Source organism: Rutilus rutilus (assembly GCF_951802725.1).
Source record: "Rutilus rutilus genome assembly, chromosome: 13".
In the NCBI taxonomy this organism is placed as follows: domain Eukaryota; kingdom Metazoa; phylum Chordata; class Actinopteri; order Cypriniformes; family Leuciscidae; genus Rutilus; species Rutilus rutilus.
This window is the reverse complement of record NC_140218.1, coordinates 19411763-19423937: the sequence shown is the minus strand read 5'-3', so window position 1 is coordinate 19423937 and position 12175 is coordinate 19411763. Positions and strand designations below refer to the sequence as shown.

Sequence of the window (12175 nt, the reverse complement as noted above, 5' to 3'; positions counted from 1 at the left end):
ATTTGAGAGTGCCAGCAGCATCAGATGAGGCCACATCAATCTCATTAGGAGAGCAGGAATGGATATCTCACCATGTGCGGTGGGAATTGGATTTGCATAATAGCCACATTGATGAGTCGGACTGGCCCTATGAAAAGGATTATGTTGATTGTAATAACCATGGCACACATTTGAACTATGCGCCACAAGTACGTGCGAGTTGGTTGTTGGTCACAGGTACACACAAACCCATAGTTGCATACTAGATTTATCCCTCTCTCTCTGCCTGTAGTGCTGTTTTCACATTCGGCCAGTGAGGGAATTGTGGGAAAAGGAGGGTTGATGTTTATGTTCACTATATTATGCTTCTCATGCATAAAGGGCTGCTGAGTCAGATTATGAAATGTCGGAGTATAATTAAAGGTGTAGTATGAGCGATGTGTGTGTGTGTGTGTGTGTGTGTGTGTGTGTGTGTGTGTGTGTGTGTCTCCACAAGGATAGTAATACCACAAATTTTGAAGAAATTCTCCCCATGAAGAAAACAGATTATAAATCACACTAAATATTTTTTAATGTAAAAATGCAGAATGTTTTCTGAGGGTTGTGTTTAGGGGAGAGAATATTCTGTACAGTTAACAATCATTATGTCTATAGAAAGTCCCCATAAAACATGGAATTCCAACACGTGTGTGTGTGTGTGTGTGTGTGTGTGTGTGTGTGTGTGTTGTCGGAAATGACCCGAAGGCACAAGCGGAGTGGCAAGAGCTATAATTGTTTTATAATTGCTTGAGTATATGAATAAAATAAATGAAATGCATGAATTTTGTCTTTACTCTTATAATGGTGGGTAGAATTGTATAGTTATGGCTATAATATCTGATTATTCTCTGAAAACACTGCATGATTGCATTATATTTTTTGCTTATATTTGTGCACACTCATCCCTGTCCTCTTCTCCACTAGGCAGTAACCATCCACTCATTAAAGTGTCTTGGCCAGCTAACAGAGCATAGCGTAGGGGGGGCAGCGTCTGCTTTCACTAATGAGACAGAACAGACGTCCACTGCCAGCCCTCCAGAGGGGATAGGAGAACAAAATCAGTGCTCAGAGGACACAGGAACACACAGGAGACAGCAAAGCTCAGGGAGTCCAAACAACTAACAGCCAAAGTCTGGTTTAACCTTGAACAAGCTGAAACTGAACTGAAGTCATGTGTTGGCCGGTCAAAATATAAAATATATCATTCAGATAAAACAGGACATCAGTTCAAAGTCATTTGGTAGTGGCCTCGGTAAGAATAGTTTTTTAAAAGAAATTTTACAGTATTTTTGATCAAACAAATGCAGCCTTGTTTAGCATCTTGATAACACAGACTTGTTGAGAAGTGATTGGCTGCATCCAAGGTAGGAACACATCAAGGCACATCCGAATTTAATGTTAGCTTTACTTTCTGTCTCCTTAGATACCTTCATCTGATCGATTTTTGAAGGCAGAATAGATGTATGTACGTTTTCAGACACAGCCATTGTGTTTACATGTTAACATTAGCTCTATTTAATGCATGTTAGCATTAGCAGTATTAGACTTTTCAGTGGACTCTTATTTTGCATCCTATTTAAAACGGACAGTATGCAAATTGGGACATGGAACGAGTGCGTGTTTAAACTGATGCTTTAAAACCTGATAGATGAGCAAACACCTCTTGTGAACAAGAAAAAAATTTAAAATGAAAGAGTCAGAGCGACTGCTTAGTGGCACATAATAGAGGACAGAACAAGGATGTTAAATTAACAGTGAAACACCAGCAACAAAGTGGAACATTAACATAAACATACAAAAGCTGGTGCAGGTGAGCGTAAGCAAGTACACGGTCAAACATAAATACACACACAGATGGTAAAACACACATGCTAGCTTACAGAATTCAACCACAGATCATATCAACCCCAGACGCTGATTGAGCTCTTCTGATGGAAATGTTCTGCCCCAACTTAAATCAACACCTGACCTTCTCATGAATTTCTTATTAGTTCACTGGTATATATTAAATGGTATATAAATCAAATGGTATATATTAGTATCTTTTGAACAGGTACCGCCCCAGTGACCTTAGTGTGTGACATGATAAAACATCAAGAAATAAATGATTTTTGTTCCATGCTAATCTGTGTTTTGTCCTAACAAGCAATGACCTTGACACAAGCAACGCGTGACTAGATAATTTGATGGTCGCTTGGTTTCTATTTTTGCCACATCACACCGACTGGCTCTGAAGTCTCAAATCCTGCGACACCATCTTCGTATTAAGCATAAAATATGTTCAGCTGGCATGTTGTTGCTTCACACAATATTCAGTTTCAGTGAGGACAGTTTGCATGTGACTTTTGTCACTTCCTGATCTGATTCCTATTGAATTGTTTCCTGTCTCCACATAACTAAACACCAGCTTGGACTAGTTTAAACCGGTTTAGACCAGAAAACCACCTTAGGCTGGTTTTAGAAACTGAAAAATAGATATTATGGATTCCACAAAAATAGCAGCAAAAGTGTTTTCAACATTGACAATAATAAGAAATGTTTCTCGAGCAACAAACCAGCATTTTTAAACGATTTCTAAAACGATCATGTGACACTAAAGACTGGAGTATTGGCTGCTGAAAATTCAGCTTGGCCATCACAGGAATACAATTTTTTATTAAAGTAGATAAATAAAGTGGCAAAAATTTTTAACAAAACCAGAAGTAGTAGGAAATGGAGGAATAATGCATAAGAAAGTTAGAGTTTTACTTAAGGGTGTTGGTGCTGCTCCTGCGGTCGCTGCTGTTGGCTGACTGGTTGGAGACGAATCCTGGCTGATTTTCTTCTTGGCTTCCTGCACTGGATTCTCAAACTGAGTCTTCTGATTGATGTGGCTGAAGGAAAGAGTAAGACAGTCAGTGCAAACGGCCAGAGGTAGCAGATACAATGACATCCACGCTTGCACAAACCTTAGGGTAAAGAGAACGGTAGCGATGCTTATCTGTTCATGCAAACAGTCTTTTAAAGATATGAATAAAGGAAGGAACAAAACAATATCAGAGCCAAAGGTAATTCATTGTGCTCATGCATCTCTTCCTGTTTGTCATCTGCTAACCAGGTTACCATAGACATTTAGTAAAATAACAGAATAATAAACATACTGGGACAGAAACTTGGATAACCGGCATGAACTGATCTGACTCAGAAAGCAAGCAACCCTCTCAACTACACAATTATGAGAAGACGCAATCTGTCATAAAATCTTTAACTAAACACTGCAAAAAAGTATTTTATCAATCAACACTTCAGTATTATTTTACCTTACCTGGGAAACAAAAAGATTTAAGATAATAATAATAATAATGTTTTCAGAGAACAGCTCTTAAAGTAAAATTTTTTGTTTGTTTTACCATAAACCTCACAAAATTTTCTTAGAAAACAGAAAAGAAACTGCCAATGAGGTACTATAAATTTAATGTAGTATATATTTTCTGAAAACATATTTTTAACTTAATGTGGATTGTTCTTCCAAAATGTGACAATTCAATAAAACAGTAAATTGGAAACATTGGAAATTGATTGGATGGCGAAAAGAGGGAGTTACATATTAGAATGGAGGCAGAACAAAGTGAGTTTGTTAAAACAATGCCTACAGCAGCTATTTAGCTAGTGGTTAAAATGATCCAGTAGTCCGTATGCCCTAAATGACTGACTTTAGAATTGATCTTGTTTTAATAAGGATGTTTTTACAACACAAGAACATTGATAAAGAAAATACATATATATATATTTTTTTTTTACAGTGAACCTTTTCAGGACCTTCTGAAATGATCATTAAAAACATTGCAAAAGCATCCTTGATTAAAAACCCCACAGAACAGCCATTTTCAAACCCATCTGTAATTGCTGTTCACTCTCCTCTACAAACGCCACATTTGTTTTCTTGTTTGTTAGCTGCCGAAATGAATCAATATTACCTTGGCAAGCCTTTCCAGAGACACAAGCATTTCCTCTGCAGAGGTTCTGGCTCAGAGCTGGAGTGTTTGCTGTTTTATCTCCCCACCCCACAGGTTGCATGTAAAGTGAAATAAGCAGCTCGACTGCATTGTGTGACTCTGCTTTAACTGTTGTACCTGCCAGTCGTGACTGCACCTAGGGAAGGCTTTTAACAGTCCCGGATTCCTTGCAAAACCAGTCGGTGTGCTGCGAATTTGTAGAAGAAAGGTACTGTTTGTGCTTTTGCTGTGTGTGACTCATGCTGAGACTTATCCACCCAATCCACAGAGAGTGAGAGACTGCGTGCTCTCATCTGACTGCTGAAGTTCCCTGTTTGTGATAATTCAGGCACAGCGTAATGAGGCCCTGTGCCAAACCACATTCAAATCAAAAATAAAACAGCGTTTTGCTGACCTCCTTGCATAAATATCCTGGCACAGCAGAGATTGACCTCACACAAAATAAATGGCATTAAAATCAAATAATGTATTCACTCCCGAAAGCCCTTGGCTGTTCTGCCAACAACCTCAATATCCCACATTGCTTCAAGAGTAGAAAATTAGCAAATCCAGCCAATAACATTGATCAGTCTGCCATTTCAGAAACATACTAATTTACACCCAAACTATTTTTTTTTTTTTCAATAATCAGGGGTTTAGAAAAATGAGTATTTTTTAAAATGATATAATGTTGTTAAATATTTATGATAATAAACTGTATATTTAATTATTAGCATAGCAAGGTGAGTGAGTGAATCTCAAAACCTTTAGTTTATGATCAGTATTCTTAATTCATTATATATTATTATATAATATATATCAATACTATAATATTGATATTTTTATGATGAATAACTTAATGTAATTCAAATATTAGTATAATATAATAACAACTGCATCTTTTTAATAATTAAGAATCCAAAAATCTGATCTCTTTTGTGCATATTTTATTTAATTTTATCATCTAATTAGCATAGAAATGTAAGTGAAATTTAAGAAAACAATTTCTAAATATCTTTGTGTCCATTTTTTTTTAAACTTAATTATTCTTCATTCTTTTATTTTTTCATTTCACAATTTTATGTTTTACAAAAACTCAAAGTTATAAATAATTGTTATAAATTTAAAGGTAATGCGTCACTTTATTTGTAACTTGAAAAAAGTAATCTGATTGCGTTACCCCTAACACTGTTAAGTTCTTAAGTAAGTAGCATTACTTTCATTACTTGTGTAATTGGTTTGTGTTTCCTTTGGTTGGGGGTGAGGGTTACAATCCCTTTATGCCTTTATTGTTGTTTTTTACTCTCAAAAGCTGGATTTAAAAATAAATGATATGGGGGGAAAAAGACAAAGCCAAATGAGCAACGGAAAACTTCAGCAAACCAAGATGTTGTGGACAAAAATGTGCCATCCATCATTCTTATTGGACCATAAATGATATGAGCGTACTCACTCCACATAATAAGTCCCATACTGCGGGTCCTCAATCTTCTCCCAGCCATATGGAAGCTCTGCGGAGAAACAGACAGGCATATCAGAGACAGCTTGAACAGATGCAAATCACCCATGTGCTTGACACCAGGGGGTCTGATTTTCTGGCTGTGGTTTTCTGAGAAGCCTAATACCAGGTAGGTCAAGAAGTCTGGGTGCATTTGATGCGTGTTTGGGCAGAGAAAAGATCAGAAGGCTGAGCGCAGAGAAAACGAGGGGGTGCAGGTATTAGTAAGCTGTATGGAAAATGACTTGTGATCTTTCCCTGTGATGTGAGAGTTGTGGGGAGCCACCATCCTGACATGGACGCACGTGTCCATTGCAAAATGCGGTGCTGGGATTGCTTGTGTGAGATGACACACTGATGGGCTCTCAGCATGTCTCCTGCGAGCCATTAGTCAGGCGGGCCAGAGAGAGAGAGGCTAATGTCTCACGGCTCAGCTAGGGTCTATTTACTCTTCTGTGTGATTCATGAACGAACTCAGTCTTACCTCCATCTTCACATTTTTCAGGAGGCTTAGCTTTCTTTGCCAGTCGTGGGTCGAGCCAGGTCGTGGTCTTGGTATTATGACTACACAGAGAGGGAAAGAAGCATTAGCAGACAAACACTTCATAGTCCTCCTAAGCTTTCTCCTTAACTACACAATTGGAGTGCATCTGTAGCTTAGCCAAGCAGTGTAACACTCATAAAACAACAGCAATATGACTATACCTCACTGTAACAATGTAAAAATGACACAAACAACAAAAAACACTCAATGTTTAGCTCAATGATTGCTAACAACAGATGGCAAGATGTTTTTTTTTCTTTTTTTCATATTTTCAAAGCAGTGATTTCCAACCATGTGTACACTTGGCGGTACACAGAAATAATCTGATTTAGATTTTTTAAAACTGTTCAAATTGAGATTGTGACCAAAAATTAGCATTGTCAAAAGTATTTAAATTTACACTTATAAATGTATAGAATCACATACACATTCAGAATATACGTGCTACCATACCTTTTTTCTACTAATTACGGTATAGATTTTTTTTAAATGACTAATAACTATATTATAATAATATATTATAAAAAAATTTATTTTATTATTACTTAATAATTATTGTATAATTTGATGCAGAGCTTACTATAATATAATATAATATAATATAATATACGGTAATATAATATAATATAATACATATAATATTATATAAATAATATGATTAAATATGAGTTAAACATTTCTGGTTTGGAGTTGTTGAAGGGGCACTTGAACCTTACTAATGGGGCAAAAAAACACTATTTTATATATATTTTTAAAATGCACATAAAAACATCAGCAAGTCCTTTTCAAAAAGCACTTTAGTTGTCTCTGCTGCGGAGGAGTGAGGAGTCTACTCGAAAAGCAAATGTGTTTAAAATCTGAAATATTCATGGCAAGGTGCAGCTCATCCTCCGAGACTCGTGCAGACAGACACGCGTGTGGAAGCAGGGCCCGCTGGGAAGGCTCCATTTAGCCGATTGTTTGCATTGTTTCAGCGAATGAAGTATTGATTCTCTGGCTCTCTCTTCCTCTGTGTGGATAGCAGAGAAGCTTGGTCGAGGGCTGCGGCCACACAGACACAGGTAATGGACACTGAAAGGAAGAGGCTGTGAAAAATATCAGCATCAGCATGCCAGAGAAGAGCCGTTTCAATTCCCAGCGCTCTCTCATGCTTGATGTGTCTGCAGGAGTTCCGGAGTTCCTGTTTACTGAGCGAGCCCTTAGCTGGAGAGCTGCTGTCTACATCTGGGCTCGGTTACAGTAAATCAGAGGCGAAATTTGAAAAGATGGACGCACAAATCATTCTTTGCATCCCTGTTTAAAAAGACACCACAGTGGGTTCCTCACTGTACAGCAACTTGTACATTGTCTACAAACTTAATACAAAACACTCCCGTTCTATACAGTAAGCTAAAAGCATCATGTCAAATGATAGTAATCCCATATATTTATGAATCAGTAAGTACAAAATACCCAGATGACATTCTGCTATGGCGAGATTCAGTAGTATCAGATTGACACTTTCCTGTCCATGAGGCCAAGAACAGTGTACGGCTGACAATGCTAACATGGCGGATGTAGTATGTTCAGACTGTATTCACACTACACACTTATAGAACTATAGAATTTTCTAGGTTGGTAAGATTTCTAAATGTTTTTGAAAGAAGTATCTTATGGTCACCTGTGTTTTCTATTTTAACATATTTTAAAAAGTAATTAATTAATGTGATGGCAAAGCTGAATTTTCAGCATCATTACTCCAGTCTTTAATGTCACATGATCCTTCAGAAATTATTTTAATTGGCTGATTTTGTGAGCAAGTAACATTTCTTATTATTATCAGTGTTGAAAACAGTTGTTCTGCTCAATATTTTTGTGGAAGCTAATATTTTTTTCAGAATTTTAGTTGAATGGAAAGTGTAATCAAATCGTTTTGATCAAATGTAAGTATCCTTGCCAAATAAAGGTATTCATTTCTTTAAAAAAAATAAAAATAATTACTGACCACAGAAAATAATTTTGAATCAATAATTTTGAATTGTTCCTAATCTTGGCAACAAACAAAAATGCACTGAAAGTTCATAAGTGAATTTCTGTCAATACATTTTGTATTGGACTTATTTAAAGTTATATTAAGCTCAGAACATTTATAAAAAAATATATATATAAATAAATAAATAAATATATTTTATTTAATATAAATAAATAAATAAATATATTTTATTTAAAATAAATAAATAAATATATATATTTTATATATATATATGCAATAAATCTTTTCTACCTGATACACAAAATGTACACAATCAAGCAAATCACACAATTGCACTGAAATCAAAAATCATTTTCTATTCAGCGCCTCATTTCTGAATTAGTACAGTATTTAATCTGCATTCAACAGGCACACAAGAGCAGAATATTGCTTAATTATGCTTATTTATCATTTGCAAAAGTGAAATTAAATAATCAAAAATGTGCAACATAAAAAAAAAAAAAAAAAAAACAAACAAGTAAACACATTTAACGAATTCCTGGAGCTACATTGTTGTCAAACAGACATAGCCCGAATCCCAAACCCTAAGGAATGTTGGTCCAGGAATGTGTCCTACTTGGCAAACAGGACTTACTCTATAAAGTAGACCATGCCTGTCTCCGTATAGGCCATCTCCCAGCTCTTGGGCAGAGGGTCCTGACCCTCGTCACGTGGCAGCGTGCTCCAGTTGCGGAAGTCCATGCTGCTGCTGGACTGTGTGTAGCTGGGCACAGCCTTCCTCCACTCCGGTCCCTCCTTGTGTTCTGTGAGTGGAGAGAGCAAAAAGACAGACAGTGAGAAAGAGGTGGGGAAAAAACACAGAAATGGGGAGTAATACATACTTTAACTCTCTCTAGCACTGCAGAACAAACTTTCCAACCTTCTCAAGAGACGGAGAGAAACAGAGAGAGAGAAAGAGAGAGAGCAGAAAACAAGAGCCACTAGATTTGCATGCCAGGACTGATGTTCAGGGGCAGGGCCAGAGCTGGTTAACACTTCCGTGAAGCCGATATCTGTCGCATACACAAATGTGCGTCTGTTTGTCTTTGTGTGAGTGAGACAGACAGTCTGCTTGCACATGAGAACACAGGCAGAGACAGTATAAGAGGGAGAAAACATAACATTTAAAAGTCCCATCCTTCAGTTAAAAGAGCCAGCAGTCTTTTTGTTTATTCTAGAGCGCGCGTTCCTGAAGCTCGACTCTTATGGTGAAACATGATGCAACTGAAGCTAGGCCAGGGTCATGGGTTTGATTCTCAGGAAACAATACATAGTGATAAAATGTATAAATAAAAGATAAACATAAATATCATTTTATATAAACACAACCATTCAAAAGTTTAGGGTTTGTAAGTTTTTTGAAAAAATACTTTTATTCAGCAAGGATGCATTAATTTGATCAAAAGGGACAGTAAATACATTTATATCGTTCTATTTAAGCATATTAGAATGATTTCTGAAGGACCATGTGACACTGAGGACTGGAGTAATGATGCTGAAAATTCAGCGTTGCCGTCGCTGAAATAAATTTTAAAATAAAAACATTTAAAAATATATTGACACAGAAAACAGTGAATTTATACTGCAATATTATTTCACAATATTCACTATTTTTACTGTATTTCTGATCAAATAAATGCCGCCTCAGTGAGCATAGAGACTTCTTATAAAAAATCTAACCAAACCCACATTTTTGAATGGTGGTGTACATATATAATTTATATATGTATATATAAAATGTATTTATAACAATATCTGCCAAATGAATAAATGTAAAATGCAAATGTAAAGGAGCCAACAGCCTTTTAAACGGGTATGTTTACTCTAGAACTAAATGCATTGTGAATAATAGCCTAAAAATACACTCTTTAGCATGATTTGAGCTAAAGCAACTAAATTTAGGATCCCATTGCAGTGAGACTTAAAATAAATTATTAAAACTTAATCTTGACACAGTTTTGGATATTTGCTCTCTCTGCAATCAAATAGATAGCAGCTATTACTTGTATACTTGTTAAACACAGAAAACAGTTACACGGGGTGTTACCAATATGGACTGATTGTCTTAATGGGACATCGACAGAGGAAAACATGCCTGCGTGTGTATTGTTCTGGATATGGATATAGTAGTTGTACACGGGTTGAAGAGGTGAGGTGATGGAAAAAGTGTATTGTTATAAAAAGACTTGATATGATTTTGCTGACATAGTCATGATTAAAGCCTGTTCATCAAAATGATTCTAGCCTGACACTGGGACGCCAGCATGTGCGGCAGACGAATCAGCACTAGTTGTTCCTGTGCCGTAACCATGGCGGCACCATTCATGACACAGGCAGAAACATAAGCACTGGCATTCAATAGCAAATATCATAAGAAGCCTTTTATGCTTGTGGTCGAGTGTACGAGTGGAGAAAGAAGCTGAACTCCATGAAAAATAGAGGGTAGACTAGAGTGTGGTAAATATAAAAACTTTTTAAAAAAGAAATCATACTTTTGTGTTCACAGAAAACAGCGTAACGGTAACAGATGATGACAACGTGTTGCAGAATGATTGAATGTTGAAAGAAAGAAGAGATGTTGCCTTGGTTTGCTATGGTAAAACCTAATGGTGAATGTTTGCTTCTACATGGAGGCTATGGAAAAACATTCATTCAGGCATTACAATTGGTTGCTTCCCACAATCATTGCATTGCATTTAAGTAGACAAAGGCTGTATCTATCAGAACTGGCCATGAGCATGAATACACAAACATAATAACTTGGAGTAAAACAATATATCGTGTCACAATACATCGCAATACAAAAAAGCAACAATCTGTATTGTGTACAGTATAGTTCACCCAAAATGAAAATTACAATGTGAGAGTTTACAGATTTTGTCAGTACTACATTAAAATAACATATATGATATAATGTATAATGTATAATAATGCAATGGAGGAATATCTGTGGGTCCTGATATTGGCACACGTCTTATGTTACCAGTAAAAAGTGACTACATTATTTGAAATATATCTAGTCGTCTAAATAATTCTGTATTTTCAGCTTCAGAATCATGAGATTTTTTATTCTGGTGTCACCATTGTCCTGTGCATTGGGTTACCAGGACCAAGTCCAATCCTATTCATTTACACCCCCAATGTAATACCAAATTTGGAATTTTAATCAACAGTACATTTTTTGTTAACCTTTTACCATATGTCTTGGAGTATCGCAATAATATTATATATAGTGTGTTTAGTATTGTGTTGTGTATTGAATCGTGACATGAGGATATTGTTACACCCCTAATAAAAACCCATAAGGCTCGCTGCAAAGACATAGCTAGCCATTTTTAGTAAAGCAAATTTAATCGATTAAAACCACAAACATGCTTCTGGATCTCAGTTTGCACTTGGCAAAGTCCAGTTAGATACTATTGCCATTTGCATCTTGTCCTTGCAGTGGTGCCAGAGGGTTTACAAAGCTCTGTCCAATCATAATGGAGGACAGCTGTGAGGCATCTTGTCCAATTGGATTTGCTAAGAAAAACACAGCCAACAAAGCCTCCCTCAGTGCATCCAGAAACCTCTCCAGGTCCTAGTCGTGAAACAATTCAGATTTCCTCCAGTGACCCTCTGAAAAATAGCGCATGTTTATTGAGGTTTTCATGAGGTCTCAGTTACATAGACTTTCATTGCAATGAATTTAAAACTTAAAGCCTAAATAAACTCTTTTCATGTTATTAATCCTAGGTAAAAGTCGGTCAGTAGAAAACCTGTTTAAAACTCATTCTATTCTGAAGGCTTAGAAGCAAAGGGAAGCCAATATTATGGGATAGGATATCAGTTCCCATGGTGATCAATCATACCAACACAAACAGAACAGCAGTAGGAACTGCAGTGGGTTAATGCGCTGTGAATATAAAAAGTTTTGGGTACTTTCTTCCCCACGCTCACCATCGCTGCATGCGAATCATCTGAAGGTGTTCACTGTTCTGTATCCCATTGATTTATGGGAATGAATACTTGCTGTGCAGGGAGCATCAGTAAATCCTACCTACTTTCAGCATGATGTAGCAGAACTCCAACCGAGCTCCCCAGAAGTCTTCCCACAAACCAAAACTTGGCAGAAGAAATACTATTCTAGG

General features: G+C 36.6%; 1 protein-coding gene across 3 annotated transcripts in view; it reads right to left on the bottom strand.

The window, feature by feature from the left end:
• magi3a (membrane associated guanylate kinase, WW and PDZ domain containing 3a) overlaps positions 1-12175 on the bottom strand; it is a 141035-nt gene that overhangs the window by 28240 nt on the left and 100620 nt on the right. For all 3 annotated transcript variants that reach the window (XM_084428246.1, XM_084428248.1, XM_084428247.1), the window contains exons 5-8: positions 8641-8809; positions 5975-6054; positions 5446-5503; positions 2767-2891 (exon numbers count right to left, since the gene is read on the bottom strand). In XM_084428246.1, coding sequence (XP_084284372.1) covers positions 2767-2891; positions 5446-5503; positions 5975-6054; positions 8641-8809 — 432 coding nt within the window. The remainder of the gene's footprint in view (positions 1-2766; positions 2892-5445; positions 5504-5974; positions 6055-8640; positions 8810-12175) is intronic.